At 46.8% G+C, this 24,922-nt stretch overlaps 2 protein-coding genes across 5 annotated transcripts in view; one reads left to right on the forward strand and one right to left on the reverse strand.

Annotated features, from left to right (window-relative positions):
• Positions 1 to 1,483: 1,483 nt before the first annotated feature.
• On the reverse strand, positions 1,484 to 22,734 carry LOC111847548 (period circadian protein homolog 2-like). Of its 4 annotated transcripts, none has more exons than XM_023818818.2 (23): positions 22,576 to 22,734; positions 16,296 to 16,835; positions 14,903 to 15,001; positions 14,590 to 14,747; positions 14,321 to 14,442; positions 13,994 to 14,195; positions 13,820 to 13,871; positions 13,173 to 13,315; positions 12,917 to 12,995; positions 12,625 to 12,731; positions 11,938 to 12,091; positions 11,686 to 11,794; positions 11,055 to 11,177; positions 10,472 to 10,577; positions 10,147 to 10,312; positions 9,783 to 9,910; positions 9,494 to 9,694; positions 9,015 to 9,257; positions 7,131 to 8,134; positions 6,560 to 6,707; positions 6,240 to 6,447; positions 4,386 to 4,536; positions 1,484 to 3,027 (listed from the first exon to the last, which is right to left on the reverse strand). In XM_023818818.2, exons 2-23 carry the CDS (start codon positions 16,748 to 16,750, stop codon positions 2,884 to 2,886), a joined length of 4,302 nt encoding a protein of 1,433 aa, XP_023674586.1. In that variant the 5' UTR covers positions 16,751 to 16,835; positions 22,576 to 22,734; the 3' UTR covers positions 1,484 to 2,883. The 4 variants fall into 4 exon arrangements, with proteins under 4 accessions (XP_023674586.1, XP_023674587.1, XP_023674584.1 ...); XM_023818819.2 differs by having other exon boundaries at positions 9,494 to 9,679; positions 10,147 to 10,315; XM_023818816.2 differs by having other exon boundaries at positions 10,147 to 10,315.
• A 229-nt stretch (positions 22,735 to 22,963) lies between these two features.
• The window catches only part of mrps22 (mitochondrial ribosomal protein S22), a 35,148-nt gene continuing 33,189 nt past the window's right edge, over positions 22,964 to 24,922 (forward strand). The window contains exon 1 of the mRNA XM_072704074.1: positions 22,964 to 23,660. The gene's annotated coding sequence lies outside the window, so the exon portion shown is untranslated. The remainder of the gene's footprint in view (positions 23,661 to 24,922) is intronic.

Here is a 24,922-nt window from a genome sequence, read left to right on the forward strand (position 1 = left end):
TCTTGATAAAGGGGACTACAGCAGGAGTTAGGCCTTTCCTGCAACTGACCCGTTCGGCTGCACAACGACCCCGTCTCCTGCTGCCCTAATAAATATAACCTCAAATTTTATATTAATTCCTTTCGAAATCCACATATTACATTCGCACACTATTTTCAGCTATTGATGGCGCTGCTGTTAACTAGACTGGATTAGCAGACAGCCGAGGGAGGGGCAAGCCCAGTGGAGAAGGTGGCGGGGAGTTCACGCCTCCTTTTCAAATTGGCCGAGGTGCGAATGTCCCGACAAGAGGACGGACGGGGAAGCTTTGATCAAAGTCAGTGTGTGAATCTCTGAGATACTCTGATCTTTTTTAAAATGACGGGAATACCCTTGGGACACAGGACGAAATGATACAGGGTCTTGTTTCATGTGTCATAGAGAGAGAGAGAGAGAGAGAGAGAGAGAGAGAGAGATGGATAGATAGTTAGCCTTCCATTTTTATCTTAGAATCTAGGCGTCCATACGTGCTGCCATCAGGACGGTAGCAGTGAGCTTTTGGTGTCAAACAAATCTAACGAATTTAATTATTTTTACAATGTAACGGCTCCAGTGTGAGCATATGGCCATTAAATAGCACCCTTGGGATATAATCCACCTCCCCAACTGCCATGTATTGTGAACTGACAACTGCCAGACAATTCACCAATTCGAAAAAAAAAGTTCATTCAAAAGTTAATCCTTTTATCAAAATTATGCTAACGAATATAAGTAACCAAAAAATGTCATAAAACATATCATATGTTTTTAGTTTGGACTGAAGAAGTCACAAGAAAATGCAGAACGAAATCACTAAATTGGATTTAGAACAATCATTTTTCAGCCTGTACAACAGTGAACAGAATGGCCTATGGGACTGATGGTTCCGAGTGAATGACTCAACTTCCAGAATACTACAATGCAACAGCACAAGTAGGCTACAGATAAGGGATGAATGATACCACTGCTTGTCTTTTCGATTCCAAATCAAGAAGCACCAAGGTTGATATTACTAACCCAAATCCAGATATTGTGCCGGCCCAACCTGGGACTAGGGAAGCCCACAGTGATTGGGCCCCTAAAAGTCTTCCCATTTCTCCCCCCTTATGGGTGAGAAGTTTATATTCTTCTCCCTATAATTCTAAACATTTAGATTACAAAGTTAAAACATAAATAAATAAAATGAATATTTCAACAATGGAATCGATTCTCAAAATGAAAACATCCTGAAAATCTTGCCGGTTTATTGGTGTTAGTAACTGCTGCCGTTGTCAGCTGTTTGTGGTGGACTGAGTTAACGCCTTGAGGGATTCCTTTGGGACAGCGTGGCACTTCTGAAGGAGACCAGCATGACGGTGCTTTCACGAGGTATCTGCACACAAATTTCTCCCAACTCATACATATTTTCTCTGCATTAATATAATGCAAGCCCGTGACAGACTGAAATAAGAAAGCAATTATTGAATATATTTAAAATAAGTTTAATTACAGTTCTTGCTTATGAAGAATGTTCACATCTCATGACAATATGTCTTTAAAATAAGAAGAAACATCCCCATTGTCTATCAAGCAATAAAAACAAATACAAGTAAATAAGCACCAAAACGTTTGTTTAAAAATGTGCAGGTAGACAGAAATCCATTTAAGGTGATGTTTCACTGTTGTGTGTCTTGGCAACATAGAACAGTAAATGTACACAAAACTTCTTTTAAATACACTCCACACAATCATAGAGCAGGTCATGGGGGACGGGGCAGACAAACTACCTCAGAAAAAGCTGGGAATGAAACAAGCAAAATCACAAAAGTACAATGGTCACTACAATGCTTTCCAGCAGAAGTATCCAGTCTTGGATTAAGAGTCATGGCAAGACAGCCTCTTAACTGGATGCCACTTTTCACTGGGTATTCACCTTATCCCTAAATAGGGACTAGCTGTTAAAGGAGAGGATCAGGATAAGATACTCTGACCTTTGGCCATTTTTTTTCTGACTGTAACGGTTGATTCTGGGTTCTCTGAACTCCTTAACATAAGGTTGGTCCCCATACACCACCAACATTACACTGTATGCAAAGACATTTAGGACAACACAACATAGACAACGGGGCTGAATGCTCTTGTATTTTTTTCCAGGGAATAATTTTATTTAGTTTTTAAATTTTTATTTATAAAAATATATATTATTTATACCTGTTTGAACCGCCTGAAGACAAAGTCTTCCTCCTTTTACTGACGTGTGCTTTGCAGTTCCTGAATGTTCTATCTGGATAAATAAAAGCTCAAGAAAGAGTAGAAAGTCCCACATATCAGGACACAGAGGTGCTGCGTTTCTGGAAAAATATTTGCACTGGACATAGAAAATGTGACTAAAAAAGACCAGATCACTCACGCCAGGTCACACGTGTTGGAGTTCGATTCGGACAGTTCAAACGCAACAAATGTTTCCATTTTCTCCTTCTAACGAAAAACTCAAAGACCAGAGAGTGAGGAATTTGACATGGTGAATCTGGATAAATTAATATTCTGTTATGGATCACCATATTTTAGACAACTGACACTATCCTGCTAGCTGGTGCCCCCCCCCCCTCCCTCCCACAAACAGTTCAAACGGGGGGTGGGGGGTGGTCGGTCATCTTCCGCAAGTGCGGCAGCATATCGAGAGCCAGCCCGCTGCCACGCTTCTCCCTCGTTGCCTAGCAGCATGATCTGTGTTTTGTTAAAGCCCTGTCCTGTCACACAGCTACATTTTACGTTCACCTCACTTAGGCTTGAGGTGTATGAGAGGGCCTGTTATGTCCTCATGGCTGGATTCCTGTGGCAGTGAAGAGTGAGGGGGTGAGCAGTTCTGTGGTGGTGGGTGGCACCTCAGGTGGCCAATGGGCTGGCACTGGCCAGTGGTGTGCCCTCACTGCCCTTCTGGGTGGGCCCGTCACTTGTGTCTCCCAAGTCCAGGTCCGGGGGCTCCTCCTCGATCAGGGCTGAACCGATTTCTTCACAGCACATGCAGGCCTGTGGCCAAAACAAGATGAGCCATGATTACATCCATATGACACTCAAGGAAGGGCACTCACCTGAAAATTCATATTCAATTTGCTATTGTGGGTTTTTTTCTATTCATCTGAGCTACAGTGAAATTGACATTGAAATCTTCAGAAGCATAATCTAAGAACTTACATCAGCAGACAGTTTTGTCCACAGCAAGCATTAGTGAGAGCAGGGTCAGCCCATCTCTGCTTAAGAGCCTTGCTCTAGGGTACAACAGTGAGGAGCCATGGAATGCGGACCTGTGATCGTCCAGATATCTGCCTAGATTTGTAATCCACTTAGAGACCTGATCAGACACGAGGTGCTTTCACATCACTGGAACTTTTTTCAGGAACCAGAACTTTTTACCAGAACTTTTGTCACGTTCACACTGCAGGAACTCGGCCTGATTATAGTTCCTCTGAGGCAGTCCCGGAACCCTTTTTTAGTCCCTTCTCCAGACTAGGTACTTTTCATTTGAATACAAACTACTGGGGAGGTACAGCGATAACTTGCTGACTGGTTGACCAGAAGCATCAGCGCTAACTTGGAAGTTACACAGAAATGCAGGAAAAGAAGATAGAAGAAGTGGACCAAAAACTGAGCATATGGGAATTATTTTTGTACCTCAATGCATCAATGAATACATTTTTGCTTGCATATTTCTGCATCAGAAAATTCAATCGATAAGCAATATATTTTTGTCTAATATTGCTGGTACCACCAGTGAAACTTGCTAGTGCTTGTTAGCCAGAATAACATTATCATTTTTTTATTCTGTGGAAAATGAAAAGGATCGATCTGCAGGCTAGATTTAATAAGAATCACAAACAAGTCATGGGTTGTATAAATAAAATATAAATAAAAGGCTGTGTCGCATTTTGATTGAGATTGATCCCCAATCACTAACCAATAACTACCAAACCACTTGTTCATCCTGCAATGTTTTGGTATGGTGGTGTGTTTTCATATGAAATTATGCATTAAGTTTAACCTACGAACTTCATGCACCTCCCATATTTATTTAGCATAAAAGTTCCAGTTCCTGTTGCATGGTGGGAAGGCGACATACAAATGTGGCCAGGGGCTATGAAAATCAAGACAGCCCAGGGACCAGGTTCTGGAAACTTCAGTGTGAAAGCATCTATGGGCACCAGTTGCAGGCATTAGAATTTCTCTTCAGGACCTGTTCAGAAAGCCACCAGCTCCCAGCTCTATTTTGCGTTGGCTTGGTTTGTAAAGCAGTATTCGATACTATAGGATCAGTCTTGATGGTCACATGGTCCGCTCTGCCCAGACTCTGCCCAGGTTAATACCAGAGCGAATGCCTTGCAGGGGCTCACCTGCACATCAATGGCTTTGGGTAGACCTCCTTTCTTCATCCATGGATGTACCTCCATCAGCTCTTTCTTCTGGTCCTCAGTGAAGTGTGGCTGGCGCTTCTGCATGCGCCGCAGTTTCTCTCGGTCCTGCCTCAGCACCTTCTGGGTGTCCCTGTGGGCCCCATGGCACAAAGACGGTCAAATTACACCGAGCCTACAGGCCTTTCTTTATGATTACCGTGGGCTGGCAGTGACAGGTGAATCGGCCCAGCTGGGAATCAACATTATGAATCTTTCAATCAATCCTAAATCCTGGTTTACACTTCACATTTCCACATGTCATTGTGGTCGGCACACGGTCGCGCACGTGTACAGTACATGCTACATTTGCCTGTGGATGTCACCTGTCAACATGGGGGCAGCAGATCCTGTTTTTAGCCCATTGTTTTTGGCTGATCGTTGAATGAAATATACTAAAATAGTGATACTTTATTACTCTTTGTGGGGAAATTCTCTTCTCATATTACCCCATCTTGCTCTCCATGTGACACACAGACACATATACAGGTGATAGCAAGTGACCATACTGCCAACGCTGGGCTCCAACTGGCAACCTTCTGATCACAGAGACTTAGTCCGCTGAGCCACACACTCCCCCCAGACCAGTGAGATATACTAACAATTTCAAAGATAATTAATCTGCCGATGAATAGGATCTAAAATAAAAATGTAAATATATCTAAAACAGACTATGCATCACATGAAGTTACACAGATGCTTTTCCACTCCCTGAGTGTCCACTGCATACCATCTCCCCTCTGCTGTTGGTTTTTACTGGTATCCTCACTTGCATCCTCCCTGCAGCCGCTGGGGACCATGCTTACTATCCTCACCTGAGTGGGGCTCACTTTCATGAACTTGTCTAAGGGCGCTTTTCCACCGCACCAGGTACCGTACTTTCGGTACTTTTGGTACTTCCATAAAGTACCAAAAGTATGGTACTTCTTTTATGCTGGTTTTCCACTGGCGTAAAAACTGGTACCGGCGCCAAGTGACATCATCAGTGATCACCCCTGACTGACATCACAAAGCGTGATGCGGTATTTCTTTCGCTGAATTCAAACATTTCGTTATGATCCTTCACTTTCCTGTAGTCCTGCTTAAGTTTTTTGATTTTCAAGCGGCATTGTTCGGTGTTTCTCGTGTGCCCCATTTCTTCCAAGTGGCTTGCTATTACGGCAAACACGTTTTTATTCCGAGTCTTGTCATCCAAATCCTGCTGGATCTGTCCATCCGACCATATGGCGATTAAAGCCTGTGTTTCCTCGTTTGTCCATCCTTCCGTTTTACTTTTTTAATATTTTTGTTTCTACTGCTTTTTATTTAGTTTCTCGCTGTTCGCTGTGTGTATTTTGTGTTTCAGCGGCAGGCTATTTGCATAACCAAATCGACAGCAAATATGTTTGTAAGTCCCACCCCAAAGTACCGAAGTACCAAAGAAGTACCCCAGCTGGTTTGGCACTTTCAGTACTGGAACTTTCGGCACTGGTACTCGACCGGAAGTCAATGGAAAAGCGAAAGTGCCAAAAGTACCGTACCGAAAAGTACTGCACTTTGTGCGGTGGAAAAGCGCCCTAAGTTTTTAAGGTCACATGCTACTGAGCTTAACATAACTCTGACTCAGTTAGGTTTTTAGCCTCATCTAATCTTGTGTAACCTGAAGTTGTTAGCTTGCTAAAGACAGTTGAACAACCAGCCAAGACCAGGGTTAGGAAGCACTGCCTAAGAATGTTTACCCTATCTCTCATACACAAAGGTACCCCTCTCGCCCTGGGAACATGTGGGGGGTGGGGACAGCACTCATTGGGCACTCACCGTGAGGGCAGCTGGTAAGTCATCATGACGGCCTGACCCGCGTTGGCCATGAGAAGCCAGTGGGGGTCCTGCAGAACATATTTGAAGCGTGCTCCGCCCGCAGGGTCTTTGACCTCATTGTTGTGCACCGTCGCCCCCTGCTGGCTGGTCTGTGACGAGTCTACACTGCCAAAGTATTTGCTGCTGTTGTTGCTGGTGTGGCTGCTCCCTGAGGATATCAAAGAGAACTGGTGGTTAAGCCTCAAAACAAACAAGGAGACAAACAAACAAACAAAATAAGTCGCATGACATGCCGGGCAGAGCCGGGACCGCGGACGGACCTCTGCCGCACCCATTGGACCCGGAGCCCAGCGAGCCTGAGGTGGCCGAGCCAGTCCCAGAACGGGAGTCCTCCTGCAGCAGGATGTCCAACAGGTCGCTGGAGGAGGAGTGCCCATCGCTGTAGTGTCCCTCACATACGGGGCTCACCTGGGGGCAACAAGGTCACAGAAAGGTCAAGCAACCACTAGCTCACCGGCACATTATAACACAATATACAACAGACTGGCACCTGAGCACAATCCCCTGCAGCTGCAAGTGTTACGCAATATATGGGTCTTCCCATAACAGAAGTGTCTTATGAGAAGTACGGGATGTGTAACAGCGAATGAAAGGCTGCCGCATCTTTTAGTAGCTCAGTGATGACACGGCTAAAGCAGAGTAGGACTCTAGCTTCCACCAGAGCCCATGTCTATTATAGCTTGTAGGTCAACACTTTTCCCAGCAAAATTACTAGCATTTTGTCAAATATAGTACAAGAAATAATGAGATAAAATCTCTGTACTCAAGAGAGTTGTTGCTGTACGTGAATGTGTACGATGGGGATGATAAATGAGTGACAGGGGCTCCTACCGGCTGGAGCTCCTTGTCGGCTTTGGGAGGACTGCTTCCCCTCTCTCCCACGTTGTTCCCCTGCGTTCCACCAGAGGGCGCCGCTCCCTCCTGGCACTCCAGGGAACGCTGGCTTTCCTCCAGCTGCAGCAGATTGAGCTGCAGTGGCGAGCTGCAGCGGGACTGGAAGAGGGGCGGCGAGGCCTGGTCGCGCGTCGACTGGGGCGTGGAGGAGCGGGACCCTGCCACTGGAGCCTTGGGGGACTCGGCTGGGGCCCCATATTGGAACAGCGGGGCCGCGAACATCCCCTGGGGAGGGAACTGCGGCTGCGGAGGGAAGGTGGGCGGGGCTGGGAACGCCGCCTGGGGAGGGAACTGCGGCTGCTGAGGGAAGGTGGGAGGGGCTGGGAACGCCGCCTGGGGAGGGAACTGCGGCTGCGGAGGGAAGGTGGGCGGGGCTGGGAACGCCGCCAGGGGAGGGAACTGCGGCTGCGGAGGGAATGTAGGCTGGAGTGGAAAGGAGGCCGCCTCGGGGTAGAAGGGCTGCTGTGGAGCGCCCCCTATCTGAGGGAATACGTAATTGGGCAGCACCAGGGCCACCACTGGTGTGACCATTGGGGCAGTGTAGGGTGAGGGGGGGACTGGGCAGCGAGGGTCCTGACCGCACTGGTTCTCCCCCAAGCTGGACACAGCCGGGTCTGCCCTGGGCCCCGAGAACAGCTGCAGGGGGTAGGTGGGCAGGACGGCAGGGTAGGTGGGCATGACGGCAGGGTAGGCGGGCATGGGGAAGGCCGACTGTGACGTGTCAGACGTGGACCAGGACGTCTGCTGCAGGCTGGCCAGGGGGGCGCGGGGGGGCTGCTGTCCATGGGACGCTGTGCTGTCCGACGACTCCTGCTTCTTAGCCCTCTTCCATTTAGTCTTCTTGTTGCGGCCGCCCTTCCTGGGCGCGCCCGTCCCTCCCGCCCGGGGCACGGCCTCCGTGCCAGCCACACCCTGCTCGTTCACTACAGGGGTGGGGCCTCCTGTAGAAGAAGGCATGGGACAGAGTGAACAAACAGTTTGGCTGCGTTTCAAAAAATAGGGGAGATACAGTAACTGATAATCTACTCAGAGTAATGAAAGGGGATGAAAAGTCCTGATCTGAACCCTATCAAGAATCTCTGGAAGGTAACTGGTGACAAGTTATGGCAAACAAACCCACTGCAGTTACTGAATTGCGGAAGAAACTGGCAGACGAGTGGAACAAAATCAAGTCGGAGCAGTTTGAGAAATTGGTTACATCGTGTGGATGCTGAAAGCAAAGGCCCTCTGTGCTTCCTATTCATTTCTGAAAGTTGTAACCATCAAAAAAGTTGCTTCTACAAAAAAAGAATAATTGAACTGTTCTTTAATTTAGTTTGCATGCCATCTTCAAATACCTTGTTTAAACCATTTGTTTTGTGATGCGGCATAGCTTTCACTGATGAAATATGATTAAAATATCTTCTATTCACATTATAATCACTTAGAATTCAGATTAGCTGTGATTTTGTATATTACAAAAACTTCAGTTGTTCTTAAATTTTGATCACCACTGTATATAACCTGCTTTGTCCTTACAGGGAAATGGGAAAACGTATTTACAGTAGCTATGTATTTCTGAAATACAATGTAAAGTTGGAGGCGGGGCTACAGGGGGATCGACCAAATTTAACCAATCATTAGTCATACCGGGACTATTCCCCCCACCCCAGTCGACGACCTTTGAAGACCTTAATTTGAAGACTGCTACATACCCAACATACCCAAATGCCCAGCCCAGGATGGCACCCTGGAAACACTATTATTACCCAATATTATGTTTGCAGAATCCACATAGTAATGATTAATGTAACACGTTTCGCATGCTTAAATGTGTTATACCGTTTACGCTCCGTTGTCGGTCCAGGTAGGGGGAGCAGTCCGCTCGGACGCCACGTAGCTCGCGGAAGCGGCACAGGAAGGTCTGCTCTTCTTTTTGCGTGTGCGCTGCAAGAACCTGTTTAGTCAGGCCCAGCTTTTTGTATGGCTCCCTCTCCTGGCTTGGGGATGATACTGCATTGGGGGGTGGCACAGGGGCGAGGGCCTCCGTGGCCTCTCCCGAGCCAGTGACATCCTCGATGATCTCTGCAACAAGAAAACGCGGCTTCACACGCAGCACCATGACCTCACACACAGATCACATATGAACGCTCCAGCTAGCAGTAAATACATTTCAGACACCCCTATTAAAATAAATTACCAGAGAGGTAGAACCCCAACATCTATCCATCAATTTTCTATACCCTCTCGTCTTTTGCAGAGTCGTATGGGAAACATGATGCAAAAACGTTTAGAAAAAGTGAATCCCAAGGAACGGATACCTGAGTCAGGCTGGGGCTTTTTATCACCCACATGGACGATGGTGCTGCTGTAGCTACACTGGCTGGTGATGGACACTACACTCTCTGCCTTACTGGGCAGGGCTAGCGGCGCCAGTGAGGACCCCACTACTGCCCCGCTGTCTGCCTTCTTCGGCTCCTTGATGGAGGATAGCTGGCCATCTGCCTCTATAAGTGCAGCATCTGCCATTGGTCAGAGTTTAATTACTTTCCGGGAATGGCGGGGGGGGGGGAGGGTATGCCAGATAAAAGGAAGTGGGCGGGGTCATACCTTTGGACCCAGGTAGGGGATTGCTGGACGGTTTTTGCCTGTCCTCATCAGAGTTGGACGAGGTGGTATTGGAGGATGATTGGCACTTCCGTTTCACTGTGACAGGGATGTTGCAACCGTCCAGGTACCTGTAGAGGGCAGTGCCATACATCCGTACATGAGATCATGTTCACCACAAGTTCCTCAAAAAACCATCGATCTGACTGGAGTACCCAAAATTGGGAACTTCATCATTTACTGAGTAGATTATCAGTTACTGTATCTCCAGCCTGAAGTCCGCAGATGTTTATACTGTTTGTCGCTGACAGTAATTGCCCCTAAACACTTCGAAACTACCATCCAAACTAATGCAAATAGTCCTGACCTGATGACGCTGTCCAGGCAGCTGAGCTGTTGGTAGGAATTGATGGTCTGGTCCTTATAGGAGAGCTCGTCTGGCCTTGAGGGACGGTCCTCCAGCCTGACAAAGTCCTCCTTCCAGCTAAGAGTTCCTGCTTTGGGCCTTGCCGCTGGGCTCTTCTGCTGGGTTCCTGCTGTAGAAGATATATCACTAGGGCGTCTCACTGAGCCATCACACCTGCCCTTGAACCACCTGCTTACAGATGTGTAATTCATTGATGGATGGACTCGCACTCGCGCACAAATACAAAGTCAAACACACAGAGACGCCGGGGGTACTGGCCACTTACCACCAGGGCTTCTTTTTGTTTCGACCTTGGCCGAGATGGACGTGACGATCTGCTGCTGTGGGTTCTTCTGCGAGTGGATGTCCTTGCAGATCTCCTGAAACGTGCGCTGCACAGGAGGACACGCAGCGTCAGCCTCTCCAAAATCCTATCAAGCGCAAAGACTTTCCAGAACATTCCGGAACGTCTTAACAAGCTCGGCGATAGAGAGATGTTACAAACTAATTTTTTAAAAAGTATCCTGCTTTATAATTAAGAAAGTCTATTTTTAAGGATTCTTTCTGCCATACTTATTAACTTCTGAAGATAACTCATGATTAGCTGCCAATTCTATGTGCCCCCCTTTTTATTCACAGAGAAGAGGATTATAAACAGCAATTATTATGCTTCTTTATTAATGCATAGAAACCTGGGACTAAATGTCAAGGTTCTAGGTTCTTATGTCTAGTGCTACATCTCTCAGCAGATGTGGCACCAGAGATTATCTGGTGCAGTGAGACTGCAGAGAGAGTGACCTGGCTAATCGAGTAACAACGGACACATTGATGATGATGATGATGATGATGATGATGAAGATGGCACTCACTGGCTTGGCCTGCTCAGCCTCGACCTCCTCCGGCCTGCCCCTGCTGCTGCTGCTCTCTCCAGAAACTCTCTCCACGTTCAGCAGCTGTTCCCCGTAGGATCCTGAGCTGCAGCTGTGGATGGGCTAAGGAGATGCAGCACAGAAGGGGTCAAATAGGCAATGGGATCAAATAGGCTCCAGTGATCACATGGCCAAAAAAAAAGCTGTTTTCACACAAAAAAATAAGCCACATCATTCAGAATCAAACAGATATTTCTATTGAAGTTTCGTCCCAGGAAAGGCGGCGTTTGCGGCCCAGTCAGCCTGTGGGTTTATCACAGCAACGGGATACGAGTCTGAAACGGTCGCTGTAGTTTAAGCTCTTGTACTGTATGTCTCCTTGGCGCTTTTTTAGATTTGGATGTATTCAGCATCTCTGACTTTAAAGAAACAGGAAAATCTCATCCTCACTGCGGCTAATGCGTGTTGCCAGATTGACAGTTTCTTTCGGCGTGCGTTCTTTTCTCAGTCATCGTGTCTGTGATTGTTTTTGATCTGAGAAATTTGCACGTGAATATTTCACGAATTCTCGTAGTGTTTTCATGTGCCGTTGGGTGTGAGATGCCCCAAGGCCCAGGCCCCAGCGGCCCACCTGCAACAGGAGCCTGTGAATGTGCTCGGTGATCTCCAGGATGTCCGGGTCCATGGTCTTCCCCTCGGCAAAGGGTGGCGGTGTGAACACGTCCTCGTTCACAGGACCCCTGCGCGGGTACGACAGAGACACCGCCCATTACTCCTACTACCCAGAATTCCCAGGAAAGGCAGTGTCTGCAGCCTGGTCAGCCTGGGTTTATCACAGCAATGGCACATGAGAGAAGGTTGGAGGGGGGTCAGTCTTCCTTACATGCGGACTTTGTGTCGGCCGATGATGAAGGACACCTTGCGGCTCCAGGGGTTGACGAAGCTGGACCAGCTGGTGTCCAGGGTGACGTATTCCCCGTTGCGGGTGCAGAACCGGATGGAGGAGTGGTCAAAGGGCTGGCCGCCAAACTGGAGGACTGCCACAGGTGGAGGATGACATGATGAGACTTTCCTATCGCTGCTAACAAACATTAATTTCCAAAGAATATATATATAAAGTATTCATACGAACTTTTAAAACTCATCAATGTATGAAGGACACATCAGTGTATTTATCTGCACAATATTTTATTAAAGTTATAACTAGCCTTTACCTAGGAAGGCTATGTTGCTATCTAATAAGCTACAAGGGTGCCCCCTGCTGGTTAAATAAATGTCCAGGCACGGTCACTGGGGACAGCTTACCTAATTGGTCATCCACCACTCTGACTCACCACAATCAGTAAAAAAAAAACACAATCTAGGCACAACACCATCTACATGCCCTCCATCTCAAATTATCTTTGAATGGCATTTTTATTCATAATACCTGTTATATTTTATATCAGCTAAGTCCAGTGCTACTTGAGATTTTAAAATGACAGGAATTCCAAGCAGCAGTTGCAACATCTCTGCCCCTAACATGGTTATGGTTATGGTTAATTGGGCTAAGGCTGGGCGTTGGACTCACTCTTCCTGTGGACACCCAGCATGATGGGCCTGTCACTTGGGTGCAGGTGTAGGAGGACTGGGGTCCCAATGAGGTCCTGTGGCAGGTACCCCAGCAGAGGGACAGCCCTGAGAGAGACACACACATAGACTTTAGAATGCCGTTGTCATAGTTACAGAGTGTTCCTTGTCAGGTCCCTCCTGACACACAATGGTGCCAAACCTGCGTTAGAGTTTCCCCATAATGGTTAAATGAAGGAGCATAACATGTTGGCTGGAGACTGGCGTTACTGTACTGGAAGCTTCCCACTCGCCTTTCATCCACGTCCTGGAAGACACAGTTTGGCGAGTGCGTGGTGGTGAAAATCCGCTTGTCTGTGGGAATTCTCGGAGCTGTGAAGCCAAAAAAAGGAAAGAGAGCAAGGTTATATAACATCCTAAACTCAATGGGATCCTACACTTAGATCCGAGAGGCGCTTCTACTCCATAAGAGTACCGCGTACACTATGCAGGGTTAGCGAAAGACAGACACCCCGTTCCAGTAACGTGCTTCCGTGAAGCGAGGCGTACCTTCGTATCCAGAGTGCACCCTCTCGGCCAGCAGCAGGCAACAGAACTGGTCCTCCGCACGCTCCATGTCCTGCACCTTCATCAGGTATGGTGTCATGCGAAAGGGGAAGTACCGCAGGTCCCCCTCGTGCTCCCGGCCCCCACTGGATGGATGAGCACACAGCACACAGCTGAGCGAGGCCTCACAAACACATGGGTTACCAACAGGATGTTAAGCTTTGCGAGTAAACAGGCTATGCTTGATGAAGCTATGCCGCAAATCGGCACCCAGTGGAGGCTTCAAATCCCACAGCGGGCTGGATTATTCCACCCTGTCAGTCACTGCCTAATTTAACCCAGAAGCAACCAGCACTGAGTGGTTCGAATCTGTCAGCAGCTTCCCGACAGAGTGTGGTAATCTAGCTGCACTAATGTTTCACTTTTCCCATCACCCATAGTCCTTCTACTATTCTCTTCCAAAATCGGGTCAGAAAATGCCTCTTTTTCCCACTAGGGGGCAGCGCTAAACTTTAAAAACAACAGCAGGTTTTTCAAGCATGGTGCGAGGCGACTAAAATAACTCCCCCCCCCGCCCCCAGTCGTGTAAATGGGAGAAGAGATGCATAAAAACATAGGAACAGATGGCAAGGTCTGGCATCTGTGCATACCTGATTCGGCAGAAGAAAGACTTCTCCTGCAGGCAATCAGAGGGGGAAGACTCTGGAATATGAGCAAAAAGCAAAATAAGTAACATAATTTTAACAGGAGATGGGTGAAGATGGACAAAGCATTGAGGGCCCAGGCCACATATGGATGTGAATGAGCCTCGGCCAGGGGGATACCTGCTCCGGTACACACGCTCCAGGAGGGAAGGCGGTAGGGCGTGGTGAAGCTGTAGAAGACGCTGACATCCTGGGGACTCAGGAACTCCACGAACTTGCTATTCTTGAAGACGCCCCGCTTGCAGTTCAGGATGGAGGCCGCCTGGTCTGAGATGTAAACGATCTTCCCCGTTATGAGGGACACGGTGACGGCAAAGATGTCCTGTTGTGCAAGAACATGCGAGAACATGAGGACCATCAGAAGAGTGAAGGCCGCAGGACATATTCATTGCCGTGTGTGACTTTGATGACTGGGAGCCGTGGGCATTCTTGGTGTGGTCCACATACCGTGTTTTTGAGGGTGTACTCGGAGGTGATGCTGTCGATCTCCTCAATGGTGTAAGAGGAAACATCCAAACCCAATGGGTGGCTGTCATTGGTCATCAGCATCTGGTAGTACTCCTCATTGGCTGCATCATATACAAATAAGAGTTACCAAGGAGCGCCGTACACTTCTGTTTGCTATTCAGTCAACAAACCAATTCGGAAAACCATCAAGTCATCACAAACTTTCATGGCATGACACCATCTCCAGCTGCACTGCAGAATGCCCTCACCTTTGACCTGCTTGACGCAGTGCAGGGCATACTTGAGTGTGTTGAGGGTACTGGATGTGCTGCGCTTGTTCCTCTTCTCCGAGGGCAGGTGGCGCTTCAGCTCCTTCAGCGTCTTGATCAGCTCCTTTTGCGTCTTGGCCTTAGTGGACTCTTCGCTACTGTAGACGGCATGAGACAGACAAGAACAGACACATCACACAATGGTTTGAGGAAGTCGCCCTTAAGGGCCGGTGGGTTACAACAATTTCCATGGCAATGACCACCTGCTTTGTGCCAGGCCATTTGCATGCATGTGTGTGTGAACAGAACTGACCTGCAGCCACTGGTGGATGGGTTGTCTTGCTCAGAGCTGGCACTCAAAAGACTGAAGGCATTGGAGCTGCTCGGGGGTGAAGGACTGTGGGAGTTGGAGCTGCAGGGCCAACAAAGACCTTAGATGACACAAGCCTTGACATTTTACTCAGTGTAAACCGAATCTCGGCAGCATTCCTGCGGACAGTGATCATTTTCCCATTAGATGGCTTTTTCGAGGGTCCACTGAGATGGCCACATGTGGGTCATAACGAGGGACACACTGTCAACAGCAGATCTTCTAGAAGGTTCAGCTGTTCTGCGTGACCCTCAAGACCAGGTCAGGTTAAAATACTTACCCTGGATATTTTGCCGGTCTGTTTATGTCACCTGAAACCACTTTTTGTCACTCTGCTCTGGCACTCCAGAAAAAGTAGAGCATATGTCTCGCGTAGTACACACCATAAATAAACTGCTTACGAGGAGCAGATGCAGGACAGTGTGTCTAAGTAAATACAAATTAGCTGGTGAGACACCACCAGGTTCACTAAGGCTGTAGCCGATACCAGAGGCCGGTGAAGATCCAAGTAAGTCTATAAGGAGCCACTAAAGGAGCTTATTATAGTAAGTACCTTGACAGATATCCTTAGAAACAGAAATAGAGCTTGAATTATGTAAACAAGTCCCTGTAGCCTGCACACAACAAATTTATGTTCCTGCCAAAGTACCAATAAATTATAATTACTTATATTAAACAAGTTATAACAGCTTTTTATTTCTCCTTCCAGGTGTCATACAAGACAAAAGCCTGCCATAAAATAGGAACAAGAAAGGCAGATCAAACAAAACAACGCAGACTATTTCCAAAGCTTGGAAAGGACACTTAATTCCAGACTAAAACCGCAAGGAGTGCTGTTTTTTCTTTATTTACCACTAGCTATGGTAACGGCAGTTACGAAAATGGAAAAAGAACATGCTGACTATGTAAACGCCCTGGTTCAGGCAGTACAGTCTGGAAGGAATCCAAAATCCATTCTACAGACAAAAAAAAAAAAGATTGCCACAGAAACCTCCTCGGCCCACCCATCACCGTGATTGACAGGCAACAGTCGAATAAGCAGTTCCCCTGACAGGACAGTGGGTGTGGCTTCATAGAGAGAGCCAAGCATAATCTCAGAGGAAGACGAGCCTACGTGCTGCACGCTCTATCCGCGTGTTCCTGCTCTTGCATACCAATATGCACGCGAAACACCACGTTGCCAAAGCAAATTCCCACCCAAGAAGGAGAGGCTTATTCTGCCACAAACGATTAATTCAGCATCACATTCCAGAGTCATGAGCACAAAAAGACATGACTTCAAACTAGATTTCACATAGGTACAACTCCCCCTCGATGAGGAAAGTGGCTCACTGACCTTTTATTGCTCCCAGATGACTCTAGCAGGGCAGAGTCCTTGCTGTTGCTGTTGGAGCTGCCCAGAGACTCGTTTCCATGAGACTCGTTGCCGTGAGACTCGTTGCCACGGGACTCGTTGCCGTGGGATTCATTGCTGTGGGACTCGGTGCCGCTTCCGCTGGAGCCACTGCTCTTCATGTCCACGTCCTCATGCAGTGAGCGTGCTCTCTTCCTGTCGCCATGGGGCGAGGCGCCGTGGTCCTGGCTGCTGCTGTCGCTGCCCTCAGATGCGAGACCCAGCTCTGACCCGGCCCGCCCACGGCCCCGTCCCTCGGCAAAGCCGCTCATCAGGTGCAGCTGTCCCATGGAGCCACGGCCCGCTGTGCTCCCCTCCCCAAATGGGTGGTGGCTTCCCCCATCCTGCCCTTCGAGGGCCGAGTACATGTACGCCTTGGGCTCAGAATCTTCAGACATGAGGAAACAGGTACACTGGCAGGACTAGAGGCGGCCCAACCCATCGTCTTCCAGAGTCATGTTGCAGTGATAGAGCAGAGTGTTCCTGGGAAAATCAAAGAAAGTGCTGGTTAATTTGTACTGGTTAACTGGTAACTGTCAGCAAAGTCCACATTTATTTCAGACCACCTCTGAATGTTATCTTTCATGGTTCTCTGCCAGGCAACAAGCTCTGCAAATAGAAGCTAAAGTCTTTATTTGAGGACTGCTGCAGACCAGTTCCCCCAGTGTGCTGGGCAATTATAACTAAGATGTGGTGATGCAATGGGGGGTTCAAGGGGTCCCTTGGTGGACCGCAGAAAGGAGGGGCAAAACAAAGACGGCCATGCAGAGTTCACCCATGGAGTGACAAAGTCAACAAGGCAGTCATTTTACCCATGCAGCATGCAGCAGACCAAAGATCCTTTGAACTATTTTCCCAGGTCTACAGGGAATCCCAAACTTGCATCCCAAACTGACTGTAAATAAGCCCCAAAATAAGGACATCATAAATTCCATTTTGCTGTTCAATAGTGCTTTCCTTCCTAAGTTTTCTTTAACATAAAGTCGCACGGTGATCACAAAAGCCAGCAGAGTGGGCTCCTTTAAATAGCATCTGAAAACTAATTTGTACAGACAGGACTTCTGTTGATTTTTGATTGTCTATATTGCCTGTGAAGCACTTTATGACATTTGTTCTAAAAAGGTGCTATATAAGTGCTTACTTACTACCCATAAATGGTACAAAGATGGGTGAAGTGCCATCGAGAACTTTATTCCAGGAACCTTTCACAACGCTATGTACTTTCATAAGTGCTTTTGGTGTCTGGCTTAGGTGACATATGAACTTCCTGCATACAGCTAACTATCTTTAGCGTGGTCATTTAACTCTATGTTCTCTGTGTCCTATATATATTACAAGATAGTAAGTGGATATTTTTAATAATATATATTTTTTATCAGAACTATTATTGAATTAGGCCTCATCTTTTTGTAAAGTTATTTGTTATACAGTATCACACGAGCCAGGTGTGAATTAGTAAGGTTCATTACACACGATAACCAGATTAACATAAGACATAAAAGACGCAAAACCATGCAATGACAGGAACACTCTCATAGCTTGGAGCTGAACTAGCGCTAGTGTGTGTGTGTGTGTGTGTGTGTGCGAGCGGGTTTACCTATCCTAATGGGGACATAATGTGTACACAAGGTAAAAAGTTACAGGCTATCGCACTGTGAGGAAATCTGGTCCCCACAATGTAATAATTACGCACACACACACACACACACACACATACCTTACAAAGCACACATGAGGGCAGCGTTACAAGGTCTGATGGAGATAAGGCGCAGAACAGAACACTGATAAGAGAGACACATTCCCTTTGGGTACAGCTGCCTAACTGGGTGACCGACACAGCACAGATGGTGCCCTGTCACAGTGCTGAACTTTGGACTCAGTCACAACCTGTCAGAGAAGCTTGACTGAACAAGGATTGAAAGTTCACAAACGCTGGCTGCCTCATGGTGGAAATGATTCAGGAAAGCCCTCGGTGACCGAAGACGGGTGATCTACCTTTGCGAACAGTGCCATGCATACGGCACCCCCTGCCTCCCCAGCTGAACGGGGGCTGCAGGATCCAGCCAGCCACAGAAACTGGGTCGCGGTGTGACCTCAAGGCACTGAGTGCCTGGTCGTGACTTACGGGACTGGTCATGGACAGAACCGTCAAGAGCAACGCCGGGAGCACATGCTATCTGTGAATACAAGGACCTGGGGGGACAAGAGCGGCCGCTGCTCTAAACTCATTTCGGAAGGGAGCCAAATTCAGAACAGGCCAGATAACAGAATCAAAGGCAGGTCAATATGCTGACTTAAGCCCGAAGGCAACAGTTCCAACAATCACGTAGTTTCTTCGGTTCGGTTTTATTTTCCACTCCTGAAAGAACATTGCCAGACCAGTTTAATTTTCTCTCATAGCCATAGTCATTTAAAAAAAACAACATAATTATATCAATGGAAATACAATTACAATCAGGTCACAGCAGCACAGTGGATTCTAAAAGATGCTCTCCTCAAAATAGGACAGCGGAAGAGGCTGACATAAGTGAAGAGTGACGATTAGCCTGACGGGTGCCTGCTTTTGTCCTTTCTGACGCTCCGCAGCATAAACCTTGGCTCTGTGCCCAGCTGGCTGATCAAAGGACAAACCGGTGATGACCGGAATGTGAAAGGCTAACCTGTACTTTCAGAAAAACCGGCATGTGTGCAAAAATGCCACATATATATTGGAGCCAGACTTATAAGCTGTTCTACTTTACACCAAAGGTTTGGGAGTAAATGAGATTCCCCATCTGCTGAGAGTTCACCATCTGAAGGAAGGTTCCAGGTCTCCCCAGAAGCGCACATACTCCAAAATGGCTCACTTCCCATTGGGTACTTTACCACGTTCCCTTGGATAAAACTATCCAGCGACTGAGACATGCATAGTGATCCCACCTCCCCATAGGTTAAAGAAGTCATCTCCCAAGCCTCACATTCAGACGTCAGAGCCGACGGGAGGCATGAGGCTACGTTGCTGCTGCCCTGTCCTGAATTATAACTAATAAATTAATGAGAAAAAAATAGAGCGCTTATGAAAAAAGGAAATCTTTGCAACGAGTGGCCTAACAAATGGATAAACCAAAAACCTCACATATCATGGGCTGCTATTTAAAATGGCAACTAGAACTGGGTTTCCGTATTAAAAACCAGTCCCAATAAAAGATTTTGCACTTCGTTTTAGTAAAAAAAAAAAAACAACTTACACAAAGAAGACACGCTTACCACATTACATGAACCAAATCACCCCGCTAAACATCCCTTAACAAGTTTTAGAATTGCGTCACAGTAGTGATTTATGTAATTGAACAAAGCACAAGCAGCTGCATTCACATAAGGAGTTACATAATTTTTGTTTTTTTTGTCCATAAAAGGCTAGGGGATTCAGATGCGTATTTGGAACACTCGTGAACATAGCCAGAGTGACAGATCCCCCTCCGGGAAAGTATGTCTTTTGGCCCCCATCCAGCTTGGATGAGAAGGTCTCTCACTGCAAAGGTGAAAGAACAGCGGGCTATGTACTGTTGCCCAATATCGGGTAGCCACTACAGCTGGTGCGGCTGGCTGCTGGGAGAATGAACAACTGTTAGAGAGCACTGGGCCGGCATGTGCCAGCACTGCATGAGACGGAACGCGGGACATTTTTAAACCCTGCCCTGGCAGATGAGTAACCTGGGTTTATTATACGCTTTGGTGAACTTTGCCCACTTAAGGACAGTTAATGTATTATCGGTGAGTATAATGCCATGCATCAATGTCCCAGGCAGAGCAGGGTACAAGGCCAGGGTACACCCTGGACGGGACGCCAGTCCACACACATACAGACAGAGATTAGACTAACTGCATGTCTCCAGACTGTGGAAGGAAATCGGAGCACCCAGGGGAAATTCCTGCGGCGTGTGGCGAGAACGCAAGCCCTACACACACCAAGCACAGGCAAGATTCGAACCCCTGACCCCGCAGGTCTAAGTTTAAAGTGTCACCCACTGACTCCTCCACCCAAAGATACCGTCTGAGAAGAAAGTGGTGGAGGGGTGGGAGGAAATGCTTCTGGAAGCTTCCTTTTCCTTTAGTTTGACCCTTTGTTCTGGTCACATCAGACACATCCCAGCAAGCTGGATGGGCAGTAACCGCTTCCTGCCTTGACCCCCGTTCGGCTCTCCGGCATTCCGCTCAGGCACCAAAGCATGTCCACGGAGGCAGCGCAGCCCAGGCTGATGAGCTGGCCTCATTTAGGCATGCTACTTCATTCTTTCCTCCCCTGCGGCGATTCTCTACGTGCGTCACCAGCCATCACACACCGGTCACACGCATGAGCCGCTCTGAATGGAGATATGCAGGCTCACACCCACACGGTTACGGCAGCCAGCGGGGCCAGCAGCAGGGACGGGCTTTCCGCGCCGCTCCGCTCCACCCCACAATCACGTCACCGCCTCACCCGCAGCGCCTGGGAAAGCGTTCAGCTGTGTTTAAACTCCAGGCAGCTCCGAGACATTTTTAAAGGGGGGAAATGACTTCATTCCTCTGTCGGGCTGCCTGTTCCAAATAGTACATCGAGTACCTTTTCCATGCTGCGACGGGGATCTTCCCATAGTTGCAGGAGTTATCTGGAGGTACATTATTGAGTCTGGAGATGGCTTTCATCTTCACCCAGTGGGCAATCACCAGCCTATCTGTACACCCCCGAGGTTGAAGCCAGAGATCTTAATCTGCATGTGCTGTAACCTGCCTGTACAGTGAAAAACGTACCGTGCAAGTCACTCAGCCAAGGCCCCTGGTCATCAGCACTGTACCTGAGAAATACTCACCAATAAGCTAAGACGATATACTGTATCACTAATGCATCTTTAGGATTATTATTGTGGGGTTATTAATTACCATGCTTGCGGAGACTGACACTGAATGGTTAGGGGGTGATAGGTTTGTCATTGAGGTTGAAGCTGTACAGTTTGACTGACAGCATTCACACCAAGGTAAGCTTAGCGTATCTGGAGCGCCTTTGTGTGAGACTAGGTCAGCTGTAATAACCTGTTTTTCTGCCAGTCCAAATCAGTCCACACAGTAGCCTCCACTGAGAGGATAAACCATGCAGCCTCCAAGACTGACACGATTTCACAAACCCCCATCTCACTCTTACTGTCATTCGGGTTAAATTAGACCAGGCTCACACGCTCATGGGATGTGCGTGAAAAATTCTTTCAAACATCATCCACCTTAGCCAAAGATAAATGTGCTCAGAAAGTCATTTCACAGTCAAAGAAAACAATGACAACACGATACAGTTGATTCAATTGTTTATATTGCTCATTTGTCCTACAATAACCCGCTAAACATTATTTATTCATTAAGGCAAACTATCATATAACAGCATATTTGCACATAAATATGCTACGTGCCATTAGATTACACCAAGAATTATTGCAATCATATTGTGGTCATTATGTCCGGCGATCGGCCAGGATATAGGTGAAATAGCCTCGGTCAGGTGGGTTTGGAAGAGTTCATAGAGTATGTCGTACGCCTCTGGTTTCACACATCAGCGATCGACCTACTTCAGGGGCAGTTACGTGTGCAGCCTGCGTTGATGGTGTGTGTGTGTGGGAGGCGAGCCCTGCAACACCATGCGCCGCTTTAATTAGTCAGAAATATTATGAAACGATAAGCCAGAGACATCCAGCAATATGCATGTCGGGATTTCTATTGCTGGGACTGGGACTCAGTATCCCCGTTATTACTGCAAGGTACAACTTAGTCAATTTGTATTTGACCCCTCTAGTCGAGATAAGTATTCATATAGGAAATCGTGTACTAGATTCGTATTGTGCCAAATTTTAGGGAAAAGAGCATAAATGAAAATGTCATAAATTGCCATAAAAGGGCCGCTTGTAAATTTCTATAGGAGTGTGGGTATGGCTATAAAATAGCCCACTGACCGGATTTGACCGCACAGTAACACAGTTATGCAATCAATTTTTTACATCGTTTATTAAACTACGCATCAATCTAAGTACATTTACACTGGTGAAGACTACCGTTTGAAAGAAACACGCGTCAACCTGCCTTTAGTTTAGTCCATCACCAAAACAATAGCAACTTTACAGAAGAAACTCAGAAGAAACATTCCTTTCTACGCAAGTTCAATTCCTGTCATAGTCAGCCTTCCTAACATAAATAGTTAAATAACGCAAAATGAAATGCAAACCTTTTTGTCCAAATGTTTCCTTGTGCTTCTAGAGGAATCCGAAGAGATGTGTAAAAAGTGAATTGAATTGTTAGGTCTTGCCTGGTTCCTCGCACCGCGCTTCTCGGTATGTGAATTGACACACTGCACTCTACACTATTCGGCGTTTTCTCATTCTTGCTGCCCCGAATCCCTCAGCGCCTGCGATGACCTCAATACAGGCTCCTCCCCCGTCCCTCCCCCGGCCCCTGTCTATTGGTCTCAGGCACGGTATTTCTATGCAAGACGCACGACACCGCCGTCGGAAGGCGCCGATTGGTTCTTAGTCCCGTCACTCTCTTTATGTAAGCTGTTATTTGTCTCACGTGGATAACCATGTACGTAGGCGCCTTGTGCGCTACGCGGACAAATCAGTTGATGGGAGAAGCGTGGATGAATGAAACTAAGGCAGAGGAGTAAGGCGGTTGGTTCTGGGAGTTTGGACGCTCTCGCGTGTTATCTAAACAGTTATACAATGATGTGTATGGTCAATGTGGGGAAAATTATGACCATTGCATTGGATTCGGGGGGCAGGAGTGTTTGTCAAGGTTACATGCGCGCATCTTATCTCCGGTACATTGCAGATGCTGGTAGCAAACTGGTCATCGACTGAGCTTGTCGTGCTTGTAATGCCTACGACGATTATTTATGAATGGGTTGGTCAGCGGATTCCACTTTTCTGTGATATCACTGCTGAACTTGGGAAGTTAGGAAAGTCTGATTACAAGTCCCCGATATAAAAGTTGTGCCTAGGTACCAGGCGCAGTGTAAGCTGCTTCTTCTACTACTACTACTGCTGCTGCTGCTACTACTACTACAACTACTAATATTATTAATTACCTTTATTATTATTACTCTTGTATTTTCAGTGAACAGACGTACATCAGCTAGCTTTCTGAGTAAATAGTAATGCCGACTACTCTTGACGGGAAAGAGTGTGTGGAAACGTGCTTTATTCGCATATAAAACATACGAATGATACAAAAATAACAAAACACTTAAAACATTAACATACTCGGAGAATGGGGAAATAAACGAGAATTCCATGATCTTCCACGGATTATAAGGTGTGTATTTTGCATTAATAGTTCTCGGGTCAGTCGTTGAAGCGGTGTCATGTAAAGCAAATACTTGTTAGATAGTCATTATGCATCTGCTTTCCCGCTGTTTCATTTCGACCGCTGGGCAAAGTAAAGCGCTGTGCTGCGAGCACCTACCGCTTATTATGAAAGGACTTCTGCGCGGGCAGTCATCCGCAACCCCGTGCTAGGTGCGTAGATGCAAATTCCCTGTTGCATAAAGCAAAGAATTCGTGCGAGAGGGTGTATGTTTTCCTGATTTTGCATACGATTTCTGATGCTGCACTGTCCCGGTGGGGAGGGGGTAGTTAAGGACGATTCCAAAAAAACTTTGGAACAAAATTGTAGTTAAGGGCCATGGGCATAGATTTAACTCTGGATGGTAAGGACATGTCCCGACCAGTATCGCGCGAGTACCGTATGATCTAGGGGTTTGGGGTGGATTTGGTGCTTAACAATGGTGAAACCAAACCTAAATGCTTGGTTGGGGGCCCAATATGATATGCTTTCATGGGGTGAGAAATCTTTCATGGCACCCCAGCCAGTCTGGGTGTCAATGATGCTGTCAACTTGAAATGGGAGGATTAGGAATGGTTGAGGCTAGGTGGTAATTTGCCATATAGGTAACCAAACCTCATTGTTATGGTTGCCTTAAAATTCCTAAAGCCAATCATGAAATCTGTTTGAACTCTCCTTAATGATTGAATAAAATGTTTGTAGTATATGTATCTCAATGTATAAAGGAGGAAAAGCCTATTGTGCTTGAAATATACATTTTAGTGTTTTTTTTTTCTCTTTTGTTTAATCTCATTGATGTTTAGAGCTTGAGTAATTGTACTTCATTTTTGTACTTAAGTATATTTTTTGGCAATTTTGTACTTTGAGTAATAATCTTAGCATCTTACACATTCTACTCAGCAATAATTATAAATAAATTCTGTAATTTTGGCTCTAATCTATTCATAGTGATCATTACTTGTTCCATTTTGCATGGGTAACCTAATTTTGTCTACACTGTCACAGTAGAAACACTCATATGTGTATTACTTGAACTTGGAATACATTTGGCTTCGGGACTGGTCCACCACTACCACAGACACTTAGCACGATAACTCAAAAGTCACGGGAATACACTGTCGTTCCAACAGCATCTAGTTTTTCATTTGGAAACTGTTACAGATGGCTATTGTACTTTACTGATCAACATCTATTTTAAGATGCCATAGAATTAAAATCTGACTTTACCTTGG

This window comes from Paramormyrops kingsleyae, chromosome 21, assembly GCF_048594095.1.
Source record: "Paramormyrops kingsleyae isolate MSU_618 chromosome 21, PKINGS_0.4, whole genome shotgun sequence".
NCBI classification, from domain to species: domain Eukaryota; kingdom Metazoa; phylum Chordata; class Actinopteri; order Osteoglossiformes; family Mormyridae; genus Paramormyrops; species Paramormyrops kingsleyae.